The sequence below is a fragment of the Rana temporaria genome, chromosome 5 (assembly GCF_905171775.1).
Source record: "Rana temporaria chromosome 5, aRanTem1.1, whole genome shotgun sequence".
In the NCBI taxonomy this organism is placed as follows: domain Eukaryota; kingdom Metazoa; phylum Chordata; class Amphibia; order Anura; family Ranidae; genus Rana; species Rana temporaria.
In genome coordinates this window covers 120,838,004-120,864,983 of record NC_053493.1, presented here as the reverse complement: position 1 = coordinate 120,864,983, position 26,980 = coordinate 120,838,004, and the positions used below count along the sequence as shown (strand labels likewise).

Here is a 26,980-nt window from a genome sequence, read left to right as displayed (position 1 = left end):
GGACACACGGAGCGGACCCAGAAACGGTCCGCTCCGTGTGAAAGAGCCCTTAGATGCGCCTCTCTTCTCTCTTATACTCTGTAACTCCTGCTGGATTTTGCTTCTAATCTCCTTGTTGAGGCTTCCATTTGTGGATGGACATTACACAACCTATCACATTGCTATAATCTTTATATGGACTATAAACAGAAGGACTTATGAATAAATGGTTGTGGAACAAATCATCTGAGTTTCTGTTATTCCTTATGGGGAAATTCGCTTTGATATACAAGTGCTTTGGATTACAAGCATGTTTCCGGAATGAATTATGCTCATAATCCAAGGTTTAACTGTATTTCTCCTAATGGTTTATCCAGTGCCTCCCACTGCCAGCTTCTACATGACAGTACATTTGAATCTATTGACGGGACACATGAGCTGCTTTTGTTGATATTTAATAATTAAAATTCCACTTACATTTAAGTGACTTGATGTCTCACTATTAAAAGTGGTCATATCTACGCTAGCCTGTACACTCTGTTTTTGTATTTATCTTTACATGTACTTGAAGATGTATAAAGAGTCAGCAAGGATTTACAGCACCTGCTTGGAACCAGTGTAGCGTCACCAGAAGCGGACGGACCATTTGGGCTCTCGGGCACTGCCACTAGGGGGCCCCATCAGGGTTGCTAGCCTCAGTAAAACCAGGGACAGTATGTAGAAATGTGTGTTTTTTTTACATCTGTCCCTGAAATGTCCCTTACCGACATCCTTTTGGCCTAAAAATCCCAAGATTATAGCTGCCCCGCCTCTCCAGTACCTTTTCAGTGTGTGTGTGTATACTGTGTAGCCCTATAGGGGCCCATAATATCCTATTGCCCGGGGGCCCCATAATCTTCTATTGATATACAAGTAGCGTCATGTCACAACCGAGTATAAAAGAGAAAAGAGGAGCCTCTAAGTGTTGGTTACATTTAATGAAGGTACAACATTTGGCAACTCACATGGTTGATGATTAAAACAGTCACATCTAAGTATGAAGGCATCCGGGGTAAATCTGTCCACATAGACCGTCCTCCTCACCGCCGTCATCTCTTCCACAAGCGCTTCAAGCCTCGCTTTCAGATCGCTCTACTGCAGGGTAGTCTTCTTGGTCATGATTACAGACTGACAGCGTGCAGAGGATGGTCTCTGTGGACAGTTTTACCCCAGATCCCTGCATACTTTAACCACTTAAGGACCGCCTAACGCCGATATACGTCGGCAGAATGACACGGCTGGGCACAATCACGTACCTGTACGTGATTGTATAATGCCCAGCCGTGGGTCGCGGGAGCGAGCCCGCGACCCGGTCCGGAGCTCCGTGACCGCGGCCGCGGGACTCGATCGCCGCTGGAGTCCCGCGATCAATCCCCAGAGCTGAAGAACGGGGAGAGCTGTGTGTAAACACAGCTTCCCCGTTCTTCACTGTGGCGCTGTCATTGATCGTGTGTTCCCTTTTATAGGGAAACTCAATCGACGATGTCACACCTACAGCCACACCCCCCTACAGTTAGAAACACAAATGAGGTCACACATAACCCCTTCAGCGCCCCCTTGTGGTTAATTCCCAAACTGCAATTGTCATTTTCACAGTAAACAATGCATTTTTAATGAATGATTTGCTGTGAAAATGACAATGGTCCCAAAAATGTGTCAAAATTGTCCGATGTGTCCGCCATAATGTCACAGTCACAAAAAAAAATCACTGATCGCCGCCATTAGTAGTAAAAAAATTATTTTTTTTAAAAATTGCAATAAAACTATCCCCTATTTTGTAAACGCTATAAATTTTGCGCAAACCAATCGATAAACGCTTATTGCGATTTTTTTTACCAAAAATAGGTAGAAGAGTACGTATCGGCCTAAACTGAGGGAAATTGTCGCTCTATTTTTGTTTATAGCACAAAAATTAAAAACCGCAGAGGTGATCAAATACCACCAAAAGAAAGCTCTATTTATGGCAAAAAAAGGACGCCAATTTTGTTTGGGAGCCACTTCGCACGACCGCGTTTATATGGACTATAAACTGAAGGATTTATGAATAAATGGTTGTGGAATGAATCATTTGAGTTTCCATTATTTCTAATGGGTTTTTCGGATTACAAGCATGCTTCTGATAGCGAATTATGCTCGCAATTGCAAGGTTTTACTGTATTGCATTTTGTGGCTGAATCTGGAGACTTTCTTTAAATTTCTTTTGCTTGTAAAAGGACACTACAGTTATTGAACTATAGGTCCCAGCATGTGAAATGCACAGATACACAGAAAAAAAACTGATTCCAGCGGTTTATAAACTGCAGACATAGAAAAAGCACAGAAAGGAAAGTTTAACAGCTAACTTCCTTCATGAACTTCCTAACATGAACAAACTTCATAATGATATCATAGAGGGTGGTAACTACTAACATAGCATGCACACCCAATGGTAATTATGTACACCCAGTAGAATGCTGACTCAACTGTTCTGGGTTATTACATTTTCAGAGAATGATGTTTACAGGTCAGTAACAGATCACTGACTGGCTTTATGAATTGCATGGTGCCCATTCAGGGTGTAGCTTACTAAAGCACAGTGCCCCTTCTTTTTTTTTTAACCTAAAGATTAATTTAGAGCCTTGTGTTCTCCCAGAAGCTGTGTTAAAAAAAACAATAAAAAAAAAAAAAGAAAGAAGTGGAGCTACTACGAAAATCCACTCAGCAAAAGTATCTCTACAAACACCACAATGGATTACTACAAATCTCTATCCCAGCGTTTTGCTTTTTTCTTGCGAGAGATAGAGAAGTCACATTCTATCCTACCCTGCTACAATGGCACATCACCCAAGGCAGACAGAACATAAACAACGTATACAAGAATGCAGAGCTTGCTGGGTGGCCAGCAGAGAAAACTGTGCAAAGCACTTGGTATACAAACCTTGGGGTTAAATCACAAAGCTATACACATAGCTAGTATTTTCTTTAAAGAGGAAGTAAACCCTCCTCTAGAAAAAAGAAAAAAAAACCTGCAAGACAAAGGCATAATGAGCTAGTATGCATAGCATACTAGCTCATTATGTAGCACTTACCTGGGATCGAAGCCCCGCAGCGGTCCTCATTTGCCTCCTCGGACACAGACATCTCTCCCGGAGTGACTTTCGAGTATAGCTGCTCCGGTATAGCTGCACGGGAGCCGGCAGTGATGGCATGATCACCTCCACTAACAGCATGCTTAGTGCGCCGTAGACATCGGTGCCCGTTTTTGGGAAAATATCTCCTTAACCGTGTAGGTTAAGGAGATATTCCTTGCACCTACAGGTAAGGCTTAATCTATGTGGTGCACCTCTAGCAGACATGGTACAGGAGAGGGGCAGAGACTGTAGACATGGTACAGGAGAGGGTCAGAGACTGCAGACGTGGTACAGAAGAGGGTCAGAGACTGCAGACGTGGTACAGAAGAGGGTCAGAGACTGCACACGTGGTACAGGAGATCAATGCAGCCTCACCAGTGTCCATCAAATGCATCACCAGTGCCTGTCAGTTGCAGCCTACCAGTCAGATGTAGCAGTATGCCTGTGCCCTTCATGCAGCCTCACCAGTGTCTGTGCCCATCAAATGCAGCAGCCTGCCGGTGCCTGTCATGCAGCCTCACCAGTGCCTGTGCCCATGTGTAGCAGCCCGCCAGTGCCCATGCTATGCAGCCTCACCAGTGCCCATGCCCATCAGATGCAGTAGCTCGCCAGTGCCCATGACGTGCAGCCCACCAGTGCCCATGACGTGCAGCCTATCAGTGCCTGGAAATTCATGTTACGCTGTGTGTCAGAGCTGGATCTGAATCACTGTGCAGCCGCTGTAATGATGTCCCCGCCTCCTAGGACACATGGCACAATGATTTCTAGCATTGAATAAGAGTGCCGTCTATCATAAGAGGCGGTCTAGGAGGCGGAACATCGTTACATTTGCTGCACGGCGATTCAGATCCAGCTCTGACACACAGCGTGACATGCATTACCAGGCACTGGGGACGCTGTGTACAGGGCCGCCATCAGGGGGGTACAGGCAGTACACCTGTAAGATGCCCGGAGGTTACCAGGGGCCTGATGGCAACCCCCTTAAATTTATTTATTTTTTAATACATTTTTGTTTTATTTTTTATTGAAGCGCCAATTTTTTTTTTTGAGGTCCAGAGGTCCCTGGATGGCAACCCCCCCTTTTTTTTAATAAAAAAATAAAATATTTATATATATATATATATATATATATATATATATATATATATATATATATATATTTTATTAATAATAATAATAATAATAATAATAATAATAATAAGGGCCTAGAGGTCCCCAGGGCCCCGGATGGCAACCCCCCTTTTTTTTATTAAAAAAAAACATATTTTCTTTTATATTATTTTATTTCTTTTTATTTCTTTTTTTTAATATATATATATATATATATATATATATTAGGGCTGTGACTGATTAAAATTTTTGTGTTCGATTAATCGTTTTTTTTTTTAATCGATTAATCTACTAGTTTCGATTAATTAACGCACATACAGATACAACTACTTTTAGCTGATCTCCTTGCATTGCAACTCTGCATTAGCCACTGGTAAATGTGGTGGGGGCAGATGTGTATATTCTTGCAGTATGGGGGCAGATGTGTATATTACAGCATCTGCCCCCATGCTGTAATATACACATCTGCCCCCATGCTGTAATATACACATCTGCCCCCATGCTGTAATATACACATCTGCCTCCCATACTGCAAGAATATACACATCTGCCCCCATGTGTACATTACAGCATGGGGGCAGATGTGTATATTCTTGCAGTATGGGGGCATATGTGTATATTCTTGCAGTATGGGGGCAGATGTGTATATTACAGCATGGGTTTAGATGTGTACATTACAGCATGGGGGCAGATGTGTATATTACAGCATGGGGGCAGATGCTGTAATATACACATCTGCCCCCATACTGCAAGAATATACACATCTGCCCCCATACTGCCCCCACCACATTTACCAGTGGCTAATGCAGAGTTGCAATGCAAGGAGATCAGCTAAAAGTAGTTGTGTGGCACATGTGTACATTACAGCATGGGGCAGATGTGTATATTCTTGCAGTTTGGGGGCAGATGTGTATATTACAGCATCTGCCCCCATGCTGTAATATACACATCTGCCTCCCATACTGCAAGAATATACACATCTGCCCCCATGTGTACATTACAGCATGGGGGCAGATGTGTATATTCTTGCAGTATGGGGGCAGATGTGTACATTACAGCATGGGGGCAGATGTGTATATTACAGCATGGGGGCAGATGTGTATATTCTTGCAGTATGGGGGCAGATGTGTACATTACAGCATGGGGGCAGATGTGTACATTACAGCATGGGGGCAGATGTGTACATTACAGCATCTGCCCCATGCTGTAATATACACATCTGCCCCCATGCTTTAATATACACATCTGTCCCCATACTCCAGGAATATATACATCTGCCCCATAATGTTACCACACACAGATGGTTGTCCTTTCTTACCTGACTATCAGGCAGGCAGACCCATCTGCAGAGTAGCTGATGGACACACGTGCGCAAGGGAAGAAGATACAAGCAGGCGGGCAGGTGATGATGACGTCAGCGCGCCGCTACTCGGCTGCCGCCGGGTGGACCAAGATGGCCACGGCTCCGGAGCTAGGCCGAAGCCGCGGCCTTTCCTATGGGCGAGACCGCGGAGCTCACTCCGCGGATCGTCCTCGATCAAAATCATTTTAATCGACCAAAGAAATTAACGATTAATCGACCAATTAATCGTTAATTTCCGCAGCCCTAATATATATATATTATTAAAGGGCCCAAAGGCAACCCCCCTTTTTTGTAATTTCTTTTTATAAAATATAATAAGTATATATACATAGTCATGAAAATAAAGAAAACTCTTTACATGAGAAGGTGTGTCCAAACTTTTGGTCTGTACTGTGTATATATATATATATATATATATATATATATATATATATATATATATATATATATATATCCCAGAGGTCCCCAGGGCCCAGATGGCAACCCCCCTTTTTAAAAAAAAAAAAAAATGTTTTTATTTCATTTTATTAAAGGGTCCCGGATGGCTACCCCCCTTTTTTTTATATATATTTTTCTTTATTTCCTCTTTTTTTTTGTAAAGGCCCCCCCCTGCTTCTCAATTCGCGGCAGCCCCCCCCCCCTGCTTCTCAATTCGCGGCAGCCCCCCCCGCTTCTCAATTTTAGGCAGAGCACCACGCCCCCCCCCCCCCGGTTCTCTGCTCCAGGGGGCCCATGCCTGAAGCTGTGTAAGGGGCCCCATAATTCCTGATGGCGGCCCTGGCTGTGTATGACAGGAGGCGCGCTGGGATAATACTTGTGCGGCACCCGGCGGGATGGCCTCACCCCTTTTTCGGCGCCATTTCTCTTTTGCCAAAATTTCCAAAAACACAATTTTCGGCCGATATGTTTCATATTACTGGGTTTAGTAACACTTTAATCAGAAGACACAGAGAGGAGAGATTTTGCCACGATCTTACTTTAATTATGGTGTGCTTTTCATAGGTCCTGCGACTCAGAAAATGCATCAAAAATGCAACACGGGTGCAATCTTGCTGCGTTTTCAATGTATTTCAATAGGGAGGTGAATTTGCGAAATATACACCAAAAATGCAGCAAGCAAGATTTTTAACACTGCTTCAAAAAAGGTGCCGCTAATAAATTCATATTCATTTAAATTCATGATAATTAAAAAGTCGAACAGAATACATCTATAACAATTTATACAATATACAGTATGTATAATTTTTTAAAAACCATCAATTTCAGTTTCAGCCAAGTTTATCCTTAATTTTCGGTTTCAGCCAATTGAAATGAAAATTTCAATTGGCTAACAAAAGGCATTGCCAATTTTTTCTGCTGCCGTTCGTGGCTAACATGTCATACAATGGTAATGTTCGCAGTTAATGAATATATTTTTTTCTTTTACTGCTGTACTCACAGCAGTCTAGATCAAGGTCTGATAATGCAGTAGGTTTCACCCGCCCTTGGGTGTCACATGAATGCACATGATCAAATAAATTCACACAGAACGGACTACGTTACATTGTGGCCTAAATAGTGACAAAATAGTTATGTGCCACTATGACCTCAACTGCGCCTTGACAGATAAAATGACAGAAATCCATAATAAAATGCTGTTACTTTCAGACTCTCAGTGAGTTCCCCTTGTTACTCAAACAAGGCCAGATCTCCACCATCAGCTCCTGTCGGAACATAACCTTTGGATCCTACAGCCATTTCCTTTGCTAGGACTCGCTGAACAGTTTCTAATTTCCACTCTATGAGAGGAATGTATTTTACTTATCATAGGGACAAATATTAGATCATTTAGGAAAGTCCCTATACAGTATGAATGTGCCTAATGGTAAAACCCTCTCTGTCTACTCATTTATATCAACACTTTGTTTAGATCTGCTTATATGTGCAATACACAATTCCAGCACCTCCACCATAATTGGGCTTCAACTGTGAGGCCCCATTTACACCTCAGCATTTTAGAGCTTAAAGGGGTGGTAAACCCTCGTTTTTTTTTACATCCTATGCATTAATGTGAAAAAACTTCTGTCAGTCACCGGTCCCCCAGCCCCCCCCCCCCCGTTTTACTTACCTGAGCCCCTTCCATCTCTTCAGCGGGGACACGCTTTCCCTCTCTCCACGGAGACCTGGATCTTGATTGGATAGATTGATGGCAACGCAGCCATTGGCTCCCGCTGCTGTCAATCAAATCCAATGACGCAGGCACCGAGTCCGGCATTCGTGTCTGTGAATGCAAAGGCGGCACACCCACAAGGTAACCCCCTCGGGAGAGCTCTTCTCCTAGGGCAGAGGCAGTGGTGTTCAAACTTATTTCAAAGAGGGCCAGATTTGATGAAGTGAATATGTGTGAGGGCTGAACATGAATGCAGCCTCACCATTGCCATGAATGCAGCCTCACATGTGCCATGAATGCAGCCTCACATGTGCCATGAATGCAACCTCACATGTGCCATGAATGCAACCTCACATGTGCCATGAATGCAGCCTCACCATTGCCATCAGTGCAGCCTTATCAATGCCCATCTGCAGCCTTGGAGGGGACAGGGAGGAGGGCAGGATTTGCGCCAACAGATTACATACAGGAGAATCTCCTGTTTGCTCGGCAGCCTTTTTAATACAAAGTCCTGCCTCCTATGATAGACAGAACAGTGGTACAATGGCAGCCCAGGAGACGGGACTTCCTATTACAGATGCCGCTGAGTAAACAGGAGTTTCTCCTGTGTGTAACCTGACGGCACTTGTCCCGCACCCTCCCTGTCCCCTCCTAGGCAGCGACGATAAATATGGTATATTTATATATATATCTTTTGTGGCCATGGGGGCCACAAAAGATATATATATCCAAATCGCCAGGGGGGCCATATTAAACCGGAACCCGGATGCAATTGGCCCGCGGGCCGGACTTTGGACATACCTGTCCCAGGGGGTTATCTGATGCGGAGAGGAGTTACCAGCACAAGAAGAGGATTTTTGGGGCCACTCTGTGCAAAACAAGCTGAACAGTGGAGGCAAGTATGACATGTTTGTTATTTAAAAAGAAAAAAGAAAAAACGATTCTTTACAATCACTTTAAAGCAACAAAACACTGAAAAAGAAAAAAAAAACAATTATTCTCTATGGAGATGGTTCACATCTCAACGCCACGTCGCCTAAAGCTCAAAAAAATTTCTGGAGCCTTTGTTGTAGCTCGAATCTGGCAGATTTAAGCGTTTTTGGCATGTTTTTTCCCATAGTAACGCAACAACTGTGCGCACAATTTTCTGCTCAAACTAAAAAATTGTGGAACATAAAATTAGTAAAAATCTATGAATAAATAAATGCAAAACTAAATTCACGTGATCGCTGGAGTTGCTCTTTTTTTTTCAGGTTAACAAACGCTTTAATAATACATAGATTAACCACTTGGCGCCCAGAGTACGTCATATGACATCCTGGGCTTTGTGGTGCAGCTAAAGGCATCATTCAGATATTGCCGGTTTCAGCCGGCGATTCCCTGCACCATAATAACGATCATAGCGGCTGTTCCACCACTTGATCCTTCTTATGGGCGGCGAAAAGGGGACGTATTCCCCCTCCCGCCGCCCTCCGGTGCTTCTTCCGACTCACCGCTGCGATCAGTGAGTCAGTAACAGGATCCGACGGCCCCGGATGCTGATCATAGAGATTTCCGGCAGACCAGATGGTCGCCGGAGTCTCTATGATCGTCGGAGGCCGATCACGATGTTATGACATCACGCCTGGCCTCTGCATTCAAAAATGCTTTGGCTGTGAAGAGGTGGTTGTTTTTTTTTTTATTATAGTCTTCCCAGCCTAGTGGTGAGATGTGGGTCTTATTGAGTGAGTACGGGCCATAAGGGATAGATACTCATTTAGAGGGGTGACTCACAGGCTTTTTGGATCAGCGCTGCTTTCTTTTCTCTTTTTATTCAATTTTAGTTTTTGGTTCACCAAAAATCAGGGCAGCTGCGACCTGTAGTTTCATTATTTCCTCTACATCTGTTTCCATTAATAACCCTTGGCACTGTTTTTATCAAAAAATAATTAACACCTAAGCCTAACCCTAACCGAACCTTTACCCGCTTACCCAAACAAAAAAATTAAAAATTAATAATACTAATTAAAAAAGGAATAAAAACAGAAAAGCTAAAAAAGTTGAAATACCTAGCAACAGGTGATAGTTTTATCTATTATGGAAAATTGGATAGAAACTGCGCTTAATACTAAACAAACAAGAAAGAAAGAAAGAAAAAAAGAAAGAAAGAAAGAAAGAAAGAAAACTGCAATGAAATCACAGTCCATTCAATCCGAGATCTGTGATTACCATGTAAACAATAGATACAAAAAACAAACAGTGAGAAAAACATAAATCGGGCTACCTCTAAACCGTGTGAAACAAATGTTTGAATCACAAAACACACACACAACTATGTGATATATATTGATAGAAATCATCATAAACTATGTGGTAGATGATGGTATATATATAAATCACTAATATACCAAAAAACAAGAGAGGTTGATAGCCAATAGAGGGCACTATATAGCACTCTCAAGTCCCTCAATAACAGTGAAACAGTGATAAATGAACATCAAAAAAAATTTGGATCATGTCATTAGATCAATAAATATTAACCAAATAAAAATATATGTAGACATATAAATAAAACAAATATTGTAGCAATAAAGTCCATAAATGTTTAACATATGAAATGCCAAACACCCGTGTTCTGTGCCAAGTTCCAAAATCAGTTGAAACGTGTCCAAAGAAAAGTGATGTATCCTCCACCAAACTATAGATTGGCTCCTTACCAAATGGCCATGATCCCTTATGACAGGGGATCATGAACAGCATATAATAGGTAGTCACTCCCAGTCTTGCAGTTCAGACAGATACGATCCTTATAACATTGGGTCTCATCCACAAGTGATTAAACTTCACCAACATCATATTTATATGTCTACATATATTTTTATTTGGTTAATATTTATTGATATGATCCAATTTATTTTTTATGTTCATTTATCACTGTTTCACTGTTATTGAGGGACTTGAGAGTGCTATATAGTGCCCTCTAGTGGCTATCAACCTCTCTTGTTTTTTGGTATATTAGTGATTTATATCATCATCTACCACATAGTTTATGATTTATATCAATATATATCACATAGTTTTGTGTGTTTTGTTATTCAAACATTTGTTTCACTTGGTTTAGAGGTAGCGCGATTTATATTTTTCTCAGTTTTATCTATCAGCTAAAAAAAATAAATACCAAAGCTCAAAAACTCATCCTATGCATGAAGGTGAAACAACACCTCGCTTACACGGGCCCCACAGTCCCCCCGTTTTACTTACCCAAGTCCGTTCACCTGCTATGCGTGTCCCCTGGCGTCCTCTTCTCCACAGAGTCTGGCAGTTGATTGGATAGATTGATAGCAGCGCAACCACTGGCTCCCGCTGCTGTCAATCACATCCAATGATGCGGCAGCCGGGGGCGGGACCGAGTCATACACTCGGCGTCTATGGATGCCAACTGTATGACACAGGAGCGTGCCCGCAAGATAACCCCCTCGGGAAAGAGCTTCCCAGAGGGGGTTGGCTTTAGCGGGGAGGAGCTGAGACAGCCGTCGTGGGACCCCAGAACAGCAGGATCGGGGCCACTCTGTGCAAAATGAACTGCACAGTGGAGGCTAGTATGACATGTTTGTTATTAAAAAATAAAAATACAAAAATAAAACCTTTACAACCCCTTTTTACTTAGCTGTCTGGGTATGTTGTTATGATAACTGGGTGTTAAAGTGTATCTAAACCCAAAAACAAAAATGTAATATGTTGCTGCTTACCAGGCCTTAGATGTGGTGGCTGCATTAATTTTCTTTTTTTTATCAGGTTTTTTTCCCCTTTTATACTTCCTGGCGATTCCACTACCACCACACTATCTGTTCTTGGGTGACATTTATTCATTGTACTTTACCTAGTACTGTCACCCCAGGCTAGGACTACAGATCACCTTCGCCTCTCATCTTCTTCATTATAAAGAGTGAGATGTTTTGTAGACTACAGACAAAACTGGCAACACAGTGCAAAACAAGTTTATTGTCAGGGTATAGATTGACTTTAAATACAATTTCATTTATTTAACAGAAATGATCTCATAAGATTTTGGTTTCATTTTCTCTAATGTCAGGAAATTCCAGCTCAGATCTCAGATACGCCCACAAATACAGCAAAGTTCATGTAAAAATGCCCCATTGCCAACAACTAGGCTGTTAGGGCAGCTTCACACTGATCTGCTGCACTTTGGCTGCAGCTTTCCCATAGACTTCTATTATGTCCTGGGGTTTTGGCGTGTTTCTGAAAGTGTACCAAAATTGCAGGACGTAATAGAAGTCTATGGGAAAGCACAGCTTACCCACACGAAAACTGTGGGTACACCGCACTGTGATCAAAAAACACAGCAGGGCAGAAGCTGGCCATCCATGTTAACCACTTAAGGACCCCTTCACGCCGATATACGTTGGCAGAATGGCACGGCTGGGCACATACACGTACATGGCTCTTTAAGCCCAGCCGTGGGGTCGCGGGCGCGTGCACACGACCCGGTCCGAAGCTCCGCTGGAGTCCCGCGATCGGTCCTCAGAGCTGAAGAACGGGGAGAGCTGTGTGTAAACACAGCTTCCCCGTTCTTCTCTGTGGCGCTGTCATCGATCGTGTGATCCCTTTTATAGGGGATCACAATCGATGACGTCACACCTACAGCCACACCCCCCTACAGTTAAAAAACACAAATGAGGTCACACATAACCCCTTCAGCGCCCCCTTATGGTTAACTCCCAAACTGCAATTGTCATTTTCACAGTAAACAATGCATTTTTATAGCATTTTTTGCTGTGAAAATGACAATGGTCCCAAAAAGGTGTCAAAATTGTCCGAAGTGTCTGCCATAATGTCGCAGTCACGAAAAAAAAAAAAAACGCTGATCGCCGCCATTAGTAGTAAAACATTTTTTTTTTATAAAAAAGCAATAAAACTTTGCCCTTTTTTGTAAACGCTATAAATTTTGCGCAAACTAATCAATAAACGCTTATTGCGTTTTTTTTTTTACCAAAAATAGGTAGAAGAAAACGTATCGGCCTAAACTGAGAAAAAAAATAATGTTTTATATTTTTTTGGGGGATATTTATTATAGAAAAAAGTAAAAAATATTGAATTTTTTTCAAAATTGTCGCTCTATTTTTGTTTAAAGCGCAAAAAATAAAAACCGCAGAGGTGACCAAATACCACCAAAAGAAAGCTCTATTTGTGGGGAAAAAAGGACGCCAATTTTGTTTGGGAGCCATGTCGCGCAATTGTTAAAGCGACGCAGTGCCTAATCGCAAAAACTGTCCGGGTCCTTTAGCTGCCTAAAGGTCCGGGTCTTAAGTGGTGAAGGTTTTACTTGTTCAGCCCACAGATAAATTGCTCAGTTTCCCTGATCTATGCTGGACATATCTGCAGTTCTGGCTACTGTATTCTCACAGCCAGCACCCATACCTGAACAGTGAGTGTCAGATTGGGGGAGGGGGGGGGGTAGACAAACATAAGATCTGGCTGGCAGAAGCTCAGAAGAAAGATCCTGTGTTTAAAGTTGTCTATATGCATGTAATGTTTATGCAACATTTATATACGTATAGGGCAGTGTTTCTCAATTCCAGTCCTCAGGCCCCCCCAACAGGTCAGGTTTTCAGGATTTCCATTATTTTGCACAGGTGATTTGATCAGTTTCACTGCCTTAGTAATCACCACAGCCTTTTCATCTGAGGGAAATCCTGAAAACCTGACCTGTTGGGGGGGGCCTGAGGACTGGAATTGAGAAACACTGGTATAGGGTATTGTATCCTCCAATTGGCCATATCCTCTGCTCAAGGCTGACACGTCATTATCAACAAGGCATAGCTAGTAGTGCCTGCACCTCCGATTTCCACACTAGTAATATTGAAGCGGAATGACCTCTTCCTTACCCACTGCTACATGAGTCATTCAGAGCTGTCTTGTCAACATCAATGGTTTAATCAGCAGTGCAGGCGTTAATGGCTAGAAACTGTTAGGCCCCTTTCACATTGAGGAGTTTTTCAGGCGGTACAGCGCTGCAGACTCAATGCAGCCCGAGGGCTTTCACACTGAGGCGATGCGCTGGCGGGAGACAAAAAAATCTCCTGTCAGCAGCATCTTTGGAGCGGTGAGAGGAGCGTCGTGTATACCGCTCCTTCACCGCTCCTTCCCATTGAAAACAATGGGAAACCGCGGCAATACCGCCCGCAATGCGCCTCTATAGAGGCGCATTGCGGGCGGTATTAACCCTTTATCGGGTATTAACCCTTTATCGGTATTAACCCTTTATCGGCCGCTAGCGAGGGTTAATACCGCACCGCTATCGGCCGATTCCCGCGGCAATCTCGGCGGTATAGCTATTTTTAGCGGCGATATACCGCCACCGCGGCTACAGGTCCAATGTGAAAGGGGCCTAAATATTGATATGTTGATCCTAAAGCCAGCCATACATGGATTGAAATTCTGTCAGTTCAGCAGGTACCAGCCAAATTCCAATCCAAGTATGGGTACTTAATGACTTCTACACAACCGGACAGTTAGGGTTTTTCCTGATTAATCTGTAGCATTGGCTATAGCTGCAGCACGGATCAGTGTATTCTGATGGCATCATGGCAGGGAAGTCTCCCTTCTGTTAGGACACAATAGCACAGTGGAATCGAGTCCCCTCAAAATGTGTGGAAGGGGTAATAAGATCTTTTTTTTTTTCCCAACCCTCTGATTGAAATAAGAAAAAAAAAAAAGGTTAATGTTTGGGCTGCATAAGCAGCAGCTGCCAATAGCTTGCTATAATGCTGAACATATGTAAATGCAGCAAACATTACATGTGAGTGTAAAGTGTTAAACCTTAATTATCTACCGCTAGACTTAACGAGCATTTGATTTACCCCTAAAAGACAGTGGGGAGGGGGTGTCCCTCTGCAAGGGTGTTTCTGTGTTATTCCTAGAGGTCAGCTTCAAAACTGAAATGTTCTCCAGCAACAACATTATCAGCATAATGCCGCGTACACACGGTCATTTTTTGGGATGAAATAAAACAACGTTTTTCATCATGAAATAAAACAACGTTTTTCTAACTTCATCATAAAAAACGAGGTTGCCCACACACCATCGTTTTCTAAAAATTCTCTAGCAAAGCGCGGTTACGTACAACACGTACAACGTTCCATTCAAGCTCCCGTCTCATAACTTGCTTCTGAGCAATGCGCGGGTTTAAAACGTCGTTTTAGCCCACACACAATCATTTTTTAGGACACAAAAAACGACATTTTGAAAAACGACATAAAAAATTAAAGCATGTTTTTAGAAGACAAAAAACGATGTGAAGCCCACACACGATCATTTTAAATGACGCTTTTAAAAACGTTGATTTATTTCATCACAAAAAATGACCGTGTACACGGCATAAGTCTGCTACAAAAGTTTGAAGGAGAAAAAAAAAAAAAAAAGGATTTCTACTCTACTACTAGTAAAATATCTGATTAATCACTGACTTGCTGGTACAAGATGTTAATCAGAAAAATTCAGCTGTATTTGTGAGCAAAGGAGATGTTCATTAACTGGATCTTGACCTGTACAATTGCACAATGGATGTAGAATAGCGGCTCATGCTGCACAAACCTATTGTATTAACTTTCCCATATAAAAAAAATATAAAAAATAAATAAAATAAAAAACACACACACAATGAAACAATGCACATATTTCTGACCATGTTTTCTTGTTACACCCTATATATGGGTGTAACATGAAACATGATCCAAATGCTGGAGTTAGAGTTAACTCTTGCAGTACAGGAGCAGCCCCTCTGCAAGGGAGGATTCTCCTCCTCTATGATTGCTCAGCTCCTGCAGCTTACACCACCACCCTTTGTGTTTCTGGTATGGATGACCTGAGCTCTGTGCTTGGACACACACTCAATCAGATCTTTGCAGTGCAGTTCTCAGAAGGCACCTCTGGCCAATAACCCTCTAATCTTCAGACGAAGACACCACAGTTGCAGTAATATGCTTGTAGTTGGGAACTTCTTTTCCCAGCACTAGATTGTTCAGCCTCTCCCTCACTTTTAGACGCCATAATTCTCAGAAACAGAAACTGCAGAAGCACTCACAGCACAATCATATGAAAGTTTACATGCTGCTGTGAGATATCACATGACTTCCCGAAGCACGAGCTGTGACGTAGACGTGGGAGCTCTTGGTTTTCACAATCTCAATCTACCTACATGAGCCATCTTCCCAGAAACATCTCCAAGTCTGACACAAACAGAAGAAAAAGTGTAATATATCTGCAGGAATATTGGATTTTCAGGGGCTGAAATAAAAGCCAACGTGTAGAGAAGAGAAGACACATGTCAACCCTTTCAGTTTATCACAATGTGCACATGGAGGACTCATTCACTGAGCTGCTATGATCTGCACACAGCAATAAGGATGAGCTCTGGCGTGTTTGCATGGTACACGTGCAGAGCCCGTCAGGAAGTCTGCACGGCGTTGTGCTAATCACAGCCAGGGAGACATTGTCCCGATGCTCGGCTGCAGAGATCGGGAAATGTCTCCCTGGCTGTGATTAGCGCAGCGCCATGCAGACTTCCTGGCGGGCTCTGCACGTGTACCATGCGAACACGCCAGAGCTCATCCTTACACAACAACATAGGCTCAACATGGGCACATACAAAAGGCTTGTTTTTCGTCTATCCCGGGGGTCTTCAAACTTTCTTAGCAAGGGGCCGGTTTACTGTTCTTCAAGCTTTAGGGGGCCAGACTGCGGCCATTGGGAGTAGAAAATGCCCCAGCATCAGTGCCCCGTCATTATTTATTATACAGGATTTATATAGCGCCGACAGTTTGCGCAGTGCTTTACAACATTTAGGGCAGACAGTACAATTACAATTCAATACAGGAGGAATCAGGGGGCCCTACTCATTAGAACTTATTGGTTTTGATGGGAGGGATAGTGCCAGGGGGGATGAAAACAGGTGAGTAAGTGCTTCCACATTCTCAGAATCCAGTAGGGGGAATGGTGCTCCATCATTAGTGTGAGTTGGTGGAATAGTGGCCCAGAGGGCCAGATAAAGGCAAGAAAAATACCACATCTGGCCCTCGGGCCGCAGTTTGGAGACCACTGGTCTATCCTGTTCACCCCAGTATGCTACGTTGGGGTGGGCTGAGATTCAAAAAGAGCAGACGTGCTGAATATTTTTTGTTTCAAGAAACTTCAATGGGGAAGCCGCAGAAAAGTATGTAGCGTGTTTTTGTCATGATTTGCATTGTTTTTTATCTACCCAACAACAAATTGGGCATAAAAAAAGAAATGAAAACGCAAATTGCAGTAAAATCATAGGGGCTTTTAAAGGCAAAGAAAACACTGCTAGTGCATCCAGGAGCAGCAGCGTTTTGGCAGAAAAAGCGTTTGACGCTTGTAAACGCGTCTAAATGCTAGGCGCGTTTAGTGCTTGAGCATTATTTAATTTCAATGGCCAGGAAAAAAAATATTATTATGGCCAATTAAATGAATGCCCTTGAGTTTAAAGCCTGTAAAAGCTCCTAAAGTCTTGTAAAAGTGTTGGGCACTTTTATAAGCGTCAGGTGTTTTTCTCCCCCCCAAAAACGCTGCTGCCAGGAGGAAAGGCTTCTAGGAGAACATGAGGTCTTATGCCGCGTACACACGATCATTTTTCGGCATGAAAAAAAAACAATGTTTTTCGGCATGTAGAAAAAACTTCATTTTTTCCAACTTCATCATTAAAACGACGTTGCCCACACACCATCGTTTTTAAAAACTGCTCTAGCAAAGCGCGGTGACGTACAACACGTATGACGGCACTATAAAGGGGAAGTTCCATCCGGATGACGCCACCCTTGGGGCTGCTTTAGCTGATTTCATGTTAGTAAAAGAGGATTCGCGCTTTTCTGTCTGTTACAGCGTGATGAATGTGCTTACTCCATTACCAAGGGTAGTTTTACCAGAACGAGCGCTCCTGTCTCATAACTTGCTTCTGAGCATGCGCAGGTTTTTAAATTCATTTTAGCCCACACACGATCATTTTTTACAACCCGAAAAACTACATCATTTAAAACGTCGTTAAAAAATGCAGCATGTTCGGAAAAAAAAAAAATGTCGTTTTTCAGAACCCGAAAATTGATGTGAAGCCCACAACAACATCATTTTAAATGATTGTTTTAAAACATTGTTTTTTTCATGCCGAAAAATGATCATGTGTACGTGGCATAATAGTTATGGCTACCTGGGTACATAACATTTTCTAATGACTGACTTGCTATGACCAGATGGCCCTGGTGATAGGACATGGACATGGACCTTTTTTAAAAAAAATATTTTATTTTAGATCAAGTGTCACTTAAAACACTCCTTGCAGAATCAACTTCTCAATGCAGAATAAAATATAAAGCATCGCTAATGCAAATGTGCAAACAGATCTCACATACTGTTTTTTGTGTAATAAATTTTCTCTCCACACGCTCATGACGGAGGATCTTTTTCCTTCATTTTCAGGCTGCCTGTGTGTGCCAGTAGTACTCGTACATTACTGCTATCTGCACTACCCGACAAACTACAAATCCTGGCTATTGTTGCACCCATTCATGCACCTTTTTTGTTTACTTCCTGCGAGTACCGCCCCCAAGCGACGGATATCGAGGAGGAGCATCTATTACAATAAATCATGACTCTACATGTCATAAACCTTTCAACTGTCACTCCAAAGCCTGGGCAGTGATGTTTTTTTGGCCTTTTTATGAGTGGGCATTTTCTCTGTTGTTTTACATACCAGTGCTTGACACATTGGCATGTGCTACTGTAATTTATCTTGGGAGCGAGCAAAGGAAGGTGGCTAGTGGCTACAGTAGGACCTTGTAGAGTGAACAGAACCTGTTGGTGCCGTGTGATGACACCATTATACAGGACTTTTCATTTTTTGCACACATGTAAAAAAAAAAAAAAAAAACTTCATTTTAGGCCATACGATTACTTAAAACACTATATAATTTTCTGAAAGTAGAGGCCTTGTAGAATAAAACGATAGTAGTTGCAATTTCTTATGTTGCATGATATTTGCACAAATGTTTAGCAAACATATTTTCTTTTCAGAAAAAAATTATAATAATAAATACAATTATTTCACACAAACATAATAAAATACCCAATTCTTTGGTAAAATATAAAATATGGGGTTGACGTGAGTAAAAAGATACCAAACATGTCAAGTCTTAAAATTGGGTGCCCCCGTGGTATCGTTAAAAAAAAAAAAAAAAAGTTGGCCAAAAATGTCCGTAAACGCTTTAAAGTGATTGGTTTCTCCCATACGGCCCGCGCTGTGAAAGCGATCAACGGCTATACAGTTGCCAGATCACTTTCATATAACAGCCAGGAACTGGCTGAGGAACACAAGCGCAAGCCCTCAGCTCTTTGGTCGTACTATGTAGGTCCAAGGAGCTGAACTAGTTAATGGGGGTACAGAATATACCCTTTTTTTTACTTGTGTTTAGTGACATTAATGGCGGGGTTCACACTATTTGCGGAGTTGAGCGGCTCGCAGTAGGGGTCCGGTGCATTCCTGTTCTCTGTTTCAGGGGTGAATCAGGTCGAATTCTTGCCTGTGCGTCTTTGTCTCCGTTTCAGGTCTGTATTTGGTCCAAATTTGCCCCTGAAACTGAGCCAAAGACACACAGGGCCCTTCTGCAGTACGCTCCATAGTCAACTCGGAGAAGTGTGAACCGGCTCCATTGAGCACCGGTCATACTCTGCGCAAACAAAAAAAAAACACTTCTCTTTTAAAAAAGCGGTCAAGCTGTTAATTGCAGGGACCGCACTGTGAAAGTGTTCAGAGCTATACAGACACCAGATCACTTTCAGATTACAGCCAAGAGGTGGCTAAGGAACACAAGCATAAGCGGATGGCTGCTATTGTGCCCATCAACTTGTGCTCAACCCTTCACTCTTTGGACATGCTACCCATGTCCATATTGCTGTACTAGTTAATGAGGGTACGGAAAATAATTTTTTATCCACTTGTGTTTAGTGACAATTTAAAATAACTGTCAAGGTGTTAACTGGCTTAGTTTATTTATTTTTCACTACCTTACTTATGTCTGTACTTCAAATGTAGCACAACCAATATTTGAAGTCTCCCGCATGCCTGTGTTTCAATCCATAGGGGTATTATGAGGGGATTTTAAATTGAACTACTGTGCCGCAACTGCCAACCAAACAGGTTACTATGAGAAGTAGGAATGAGCTTGAGGGTGTTTAGATCCTAGTCCAATCCCACGTGAGAGAGCCCGCCTGGAAGTGATCACTGTACTGGGACAATCCCCATGCCACAAAAGCACATATACAAGGGGCCTTTAGACACACGGCTGCTGGTCAGGGAACGCCTCATCCAAAGATCATTGGCCCAGTACAGGGACAGCTTAATGGCGGACTCGCTTACATGGGTTTGGACTAGGATCTGAACACACCCGCGCTCATCCCTAGCGAGAAGGGACTAAAGCAATCCAAAAGCCCTTACTCCAATCAGTGCATAGCACAGCCAAGACTCCCTAACACAGAAGGTATTCACGTCTCATTCCATCACATATAAGAGGAGTATTCCTCAATTCAGGATAGTGTGTGGAGTAATGCCTTCTTTTTTAGGAAGGCATTACTACACTTCTAGATTCTTATAAGATGCCCCCAATCTCTCAATGTCTTCTGCAGCATATCTCCAATGTCCAGCCATGCCTGTAGCACATCTCCAATCTCATTAAGGCCCCTTTCACACTGGGGCAGAATGTGCAGTGGCGGTATAGCGGCGCTATACCGTCTGAATTGCGGCGGTATTCGGCCGCCAGCAGTGCGGTTATACACCCCCGCTAAGGGTTAAGGGATAATACCGCCGGCAATGCGCCTCTGCAGAGGCGTATTACCGCAGTTTCCCATTACTTTCAATGGGGGTGAGAGAGCGGGAAACACACCGCTCCTCTCACCGCTCAAAAGATGTTGGCAGGACATCGCCTCAGTGTGAAAGCCCTCGGGCTTTCACATTGAGACTGCAGGGCAGGAGTTTTTCCAGGCGGTATTTAGGACCTATTTTTAGCGCTAAACCGCCAGAAAACTCCTCAGTGTGAAAGGGGCCACACTGAACATTGTAGATTTAATTTTACAATGGAATCTTCACTTAGCTCACTGAAAATTTGTTTAAAGACTACCCAATCACATGCAAGGAAACTTGTGGGGGTCGGGGGGCTAGTTTTTTTTCTGCACATGACTGGACAATAGCAGTCAAAAGACGCAGTGTGATGGACTTTTTACCTATATGCTTCAGGTTAATCCTCCCTGCTTGTTTAAGGCTGTTAATTGTAGTTACTCTTCTGCAGCTAGCCCTGTTTCAAATGTTAATTGTTTTAGCCCTGTGTTTACTGGTTACTGTGATTAGATAAGTGGCTTGTGTTAATTATGCTGATTGCTTCATTGTGATAATTATCTCTCTATATGCGGTGCCGACCCGGCTAGCTACTGAGTAGTTCAAAGAAATATCTTTATTTCAAAGGAGCTGTATTGAAGACCCCCCACTGTGTGAGGGGGGGCGGAGATTTGTCATTGTAACAGTTGTAACCACATATAAGCTCTGGTTTCTTACCATTAAAACTCTGTCTTGTTCCAGCAGTAAGCTTGTCTCATGTGTGGCTTTCTGGGCGATTCCAGGGATATCCCTCCTCGTGGAATATTGGGGTGATTGTCGTTATGGGAAGAAGGGAACGTTGACGGGGATATCATACCGATACCGTCACAATTGGTTGGTAGCAGTGGGATTTTTCCCTTCTATTCCCCTTTACACCCGGATTCCAAGCAGACACTGGAAGAACTACTGGAAGTTCGTGGAAGGATTGCTAGCAACAAAACCAAGCGGGTCATCATAGCAGAATCAATGGAGCTAGACCAGGAGGACGGGATTGCAGCAACGCCAGCAGTACAAGAGATGGAGACACCAGTGATTCAGGAGGAGGAATCGCCAGCCAACAAGCTAATGAGAGAGAAGCTAGCGTGGTTCGGCCCGAACCCAACGCCAGATGTGGTACTGAAAGTGATGGACATGTTAGTAAACGCAGAGCTACAGAAGGCTAAAGAAATAAGAGACGCAGAGCTACAGGAGGATAAACAAATAAGAGACGCAGAGCTACAGAAGGCTAAACAAATAAGGGACGCAGAGCTACAGTTAAAACTGGCAGCAGTCCAACAAGCAGCCACACCTTCTACGAACAGTGAGTACAGCACAGCAGACGCAAGGAAGATTCCGTTTAGCGCTTTTAAAGCTTTTGATGAAAAGGACTGTGAGATTGATAACTTCCTGGCGGATTTTGAGCGACAATGTAACCTGCACCGAATAGCTAGAGGAGACTGGGTTGCAATATTGTCAGGCAAACTGTCAGGCAAAGCTTCTGATGCGTTCCGGACCGTGCCAGATCAGGATATCCATAGCTACGCCCGGGTTAAAGAAGTGCTCCTGGCTCGCTATGCAGTAACCCCAGAGTCCCACCGACAGAAGTTCAGGGACTCACGCAAAACCACGAAAGACTCTTACGCAGAATGGGCATGCCAGCTGTCCCTGTCGGCCTCTAACTGGGTTAACAGCAGCCAGGCCACCACCGCAGAGGACATTTTGCAACTAATGCTCCTGGAGCAATTTTACAATCACATCCAGACGGACGTCAAGGATTGGGTGAGAGATCGCAGGCCCATGACTCTACCAGAGGCCGCGAAGTTGGCGGATGAATATGCGGATACTCGCAAGACAAACCAGGTCACACCACGGGTACAACCCCCACAACCAACGGCGCCCTCACACCCACCAGCCGCTAGATACCAACCGCCTAACAGACCGATGACATATAGCCCTCGCTACCCACGCCAGGAGGACAACGAACAACGCTGCTTCCGGTGCAAACAGTTGGGTCACTTCAAGCAGAATTGCCCCATGAATGACAACACCAGGTCAAATTGGTCTCAACCTGGGTACCGCCCACCAGCAGCAGCCCATTGTGTAGACTCGGCTTGGGATCCCCAGGAGCTGGGTCAGGAAGAACCATTGGGCACCCCTTACGAAGCCCTCATGGTACAATCTGTTATTACGGACAACAGGGAACACCATTGTCAGCTGGTCATGGGCGACAGCCATGAGCCGGAGGGGCCTTGGAGGGAGCTGGGCAGAAAGAGGCACCGCCAGCTAACCTCCAAGAAGAAGAGGTCCTGGAAGTCATATAACCAGCGGACCTGGGAGGAGAAGAAGCGACTGGAGGAGAGGGAGTCACAGCGGGCATCCCAGATGCGGGCCGAGATGTTCGCCAAGGGCCCACCGGTGGCCCCTTACACCCCCACCCAGTTCCTGATGATGAAGGACCACGTGGAGAGCCTGCAGGACATGAGCAAGCAGGATCTGATCCGTGAGTACATGGAGCTGGAGGAGTGCATAAGCCGCATGGAGGAGGAGAACAACCACCTGAGGTCACAGCGGGCTGACCCCCCCAGGCTCCATGAACTGGAGATGGAGCTGGAGAAGCTCAAAGAGGAGAACCGGCGGCTGCGGAGGGAGCAGGGGGTGGCTGACCTTATGGGGCTCTGAGTCCCCTCTCCCCCCCCCCCCCCCCGGACTCTGAGCACCAGTGCTACAGCACTTCAACAAATATAACTTTTTCTTTTTATGAATCTCCTGTGATTGTCACTTCAGAGCCATAACCTGCCCCTCCCATAGCGGGACACCTAGATGGCGGCGCACAGACCCATTCGCCATCTTCACACTGACTTCTGGTGACTCTGCAGATCGCACAAAGACTTGGGGACTGACCGGCGTGTGATCTGACGACCCGGTGGCATACCTGAGTCGGGAGCAGTTGTCAAGGGAGGTCAGTCATGCCAAACGGAGTTAACCTCGGACTAAAAGCTCTGAACCCGTCAACCCTACTGGACCAGGGAAGGTCCAACCGGGTTTGCCGGAGCAGGGAGAAGAAGGGGGGCCATTGTGATGGACTTTTTACCTATATGCTTCAGGTTAATCCTCCCTGCTTGTTTAAGGCTGTTAATTGTAGTTACTCTTCTGCAGCTAGCCCTGTTTCAAATGTTAATTGTTTTAGCCCTGTGTTTACTGGTTACTGTGATTAGATAAGTGGCTTGTGTTAATTATGCTGATTGCTTCATTGTGATAATTATCTCTCTATATGCGGTGCCGACCCGGCTAGCTACTGAGTAGTTCAAAGAAATATCTTTATTTCAAAGGAGCTGTATTGAAGACCCCCCACTGTGTGAGGGGGGGCGGAGATTTGTCATTGTAACAGTTGTAACCACATATAAGCTCTGGTTTCTTACCATTAAAACTCTGTCTTGTTCCAGCAGTAAGCTTGTCTCATGTGTGGCTTTCTGGGCGATTCCAGGGATATCCCTCCTCGTGGAATATTGGGGTGATTGTCGTTATGGGAAGAAGGGAACGTTGACGGGGATATCATACCGATACCGTCACACGCAGGTACCTGTCAAAACCATGTGCCCACTCCACCCAACCCACCAAAAGAAAAAGTGCCATTTGGTGAGGAGGAGGCCTTAAATTGGAACTTCCCCTTTTGGGTGGCTCTGCTTTAAAAGAAGTTCAGGCTATACATACACCAATCAGCCATAACTTGTGACCACTCCCCTAATATTATATAGGTCCCCCTTTTGCCTCTCAAAAATAGCCTTGATCTGTTGAGGCATGGACGTCAGTAGAGCCCTGCAGATATGTTGATCTTTTAAGTCCTGGAAGTTGTGAGGTGGGGCCTTAAGGCCCCTTTCAGACTGGGGCGGGAGCCGCGGTCGCAGTATAACGCGCTAAAAATAGCGGCACTATACCGCCGGGATTGCCGCGGGAATCAGCCGCTAGCGGTGCGGTATCAACCCCCCGCTAGCGCCTCTATAGAGGCGCATTGCGGGCGGTATTGCCGCGGTTTCCCATTGTTTTCAATAGGAAGGAGCGGTATACACGCTGCTCCTCTCAGGAGTTTTTCAGGCGGGATAGCAGCGCTATTTTTAGCGCTGTACCGCCTGAAAAACTCCCCCTTTCACATTGAGGAGTTTTTCAGGCGGTACTGCGCTAAAAATAGCGCTGCTATCCCGCCTGAAAAACTCCTTCACTGCAGACTCAATGTGAAAGCCTGAGGGCTTTCACACTGAGGCGATGCGCTGGCGGGAGACAAAAAAATCTCCTGTCAGCAGCACCTTTGGAGCGGTGAGAGAAGCGGCGTGTATACCGCTCCTTCCCATTAAAAACAATGGGAAACCGCGGCAATACGCCTCTATAGAGGCGCATTGCAGGCGGTATTAACCCTTTATCGGCCGCTAGCGGGGGTTAATACCGCACCGCTAGCGGCTGATTCCCGCGGCAATCCCAGTCTGAAAGGGGCCCTAATGGATCAGACTTGTTTTTCCAGTACATACCACATTGGATTGAGATCTCAATGTCTCAAACTCGTTGTGTTCCTCAAACCATTCTTGAATTCATCAGCCCATGCCACCCTCTTCCATTGCTTTTTGGTCTACTTCTGATGCTCGGGTATCCATTGTAGGCACTTTTGGCTGTGGACAAAGGCCAGGATGGACTCTCTGATCGGTCTGTGGCTATGCAGCCCTATATACAACAAACTGTGTGCTCCGACACCTATATATCATGAACAATTCCAACATTTTAGCTACAGAGCTGTCTCCCTTTCAGAATACAATAGAACCGCGGGAGAGATCGGTGTACTAACATCGGATTGTTAGTACAGTGGCTCCAACCTGAGCTGTCAGGTTTTTTGTTCAGTCCAAAAAACTAGTAGCATGTACAAGACTTTACGCTTGACCATTTCTTCTGCTTTTGACACATCGTATTTACTGGTTTCCTAATATATCGCACCCACTTTCATGTGCCCTTGTAACTTTACCTGTCAGTGGTCACAATGTTATGGATGGTCAGTATATACTGTAAACATCTAATACAAGGACTTATGTATACAAAGCTCTCTCTTCCCGCCCCTGGCAGTGGACTAGGTGTCCTCCATGGGCACAGTGCAGGGAATGTACTAGACTAGAACAACATACATACATAGTAACCAATCAGTTTCTAACTTCAGCTTGTGCAGTTAAACTTTGAAAATAAAAAGTAGAAGCTGATTGGTTGCCATGCCCGCCGTGCAGTTTAGGTGTTCTCCTCAGCGTGAGGGGATTCGGGTCATACCTCCCTTCTGCTACCTGTGGGCGCAGAGCCCGCCCGGAAAGACAGCGATACCCGCCACACGACACCCCGTCTCCCCGCACTCACCAGTTGACACACTTTGAAGGCGAGCTGTATGAAGGTCCATTCGGGAGGCGGCTTATTCAGGGGCTCTGTGGTCTCCCGGTATGCCTGGTCGGCCATGGTGACAGTTGGTTGCTCCTCACACGATAAGTCACTGCTCTACTATGGCCGCTCCTCGCTATGAGGGGAATTTTCTTTGTGTTCTCAGCACTTCCTTCTTCTCCTCAGCTCGGTCACCACTAAAATGGAGTCGCTGGAAAGCGAAAGTGAAAGTGCGGCGGTTTCAAGCTGTCACCCCCTCCTCCTCCCTGGACGGGCGGGGATTTCCATGGGGGGCCCCATTACAAAATTCCCTCAGAGCCTTCTACTGCTGAGTACATAGTTGCCAACATTTGTCCAGGGACACTTTGCAGCACAGCTATTAATTAATTACCACACTCACTTCCCCGAAGCTCCACCCACTACGCATAATCTTCGCCAGGCGAAGATTATGCGAAGTGGGTGGAGCTTCGGAGAAGTCAGTGTGGTAATTAATTAATAGCTGTGCTGCAAAGTGTCCCTGGACATTTTTAAAAAATGTTGGCAACTATGTGAGTATGACATGGCCTGACTGTCCTTCATTCACCTCTCACTGGGCCCTCTATTGTCTTCTGATATGTGGACCCCTATATAGGGTTAGTTCACCATTCTAATAACATTGCAGACATTAATGGCCCGTAATTTAGGGTGACCAGACATCCCCAGTTTCAGGGGACAGTCCCCTGATTGAGGACTCTGTCCCTGGTTTTGTCCCCAGATTGGATTTAATAGGGGGCAGGGGCAATTTCAAAGACAAGGGGGTAGATTCACGTAGATGCGCGTAACTTTGTGCGAGCGTAATGTATCCTATTTACATTACGCCTCCGCAACTTTTACAGGCAAGTGCCGTATTCTCAAAAGAAAGTTGTGGCGGCGTAGCG

General features: G+C 44.4%; 1 protein-coding gene across 1 annotated transcript in view; it reads right to left on the bottom strand.

The window, feature by feature from the left end:
* Positions 1–26,287, bottom strand: part of CMTM6 (CKLF like MARVEL transmembrane domain containing 6) — a 51,351-nt gene extending 25,064 nt beyond the window's left edge. Inside the window, exon 1 of the mRNA XM_040353079.1 lies at positions 26,046–26,287. Within this exon, the coding sequence (XP_040209013.1) occupies positions 26,046–26,141 (96 nt within the window). The 5' untranslated portion in view covers positions 26,142–26,287. The remainder of the gene's footprint in view (positions 1–26,045) is intronic.
* Positions 26,288–26,980: the final 693 nt, after the last annotated feature.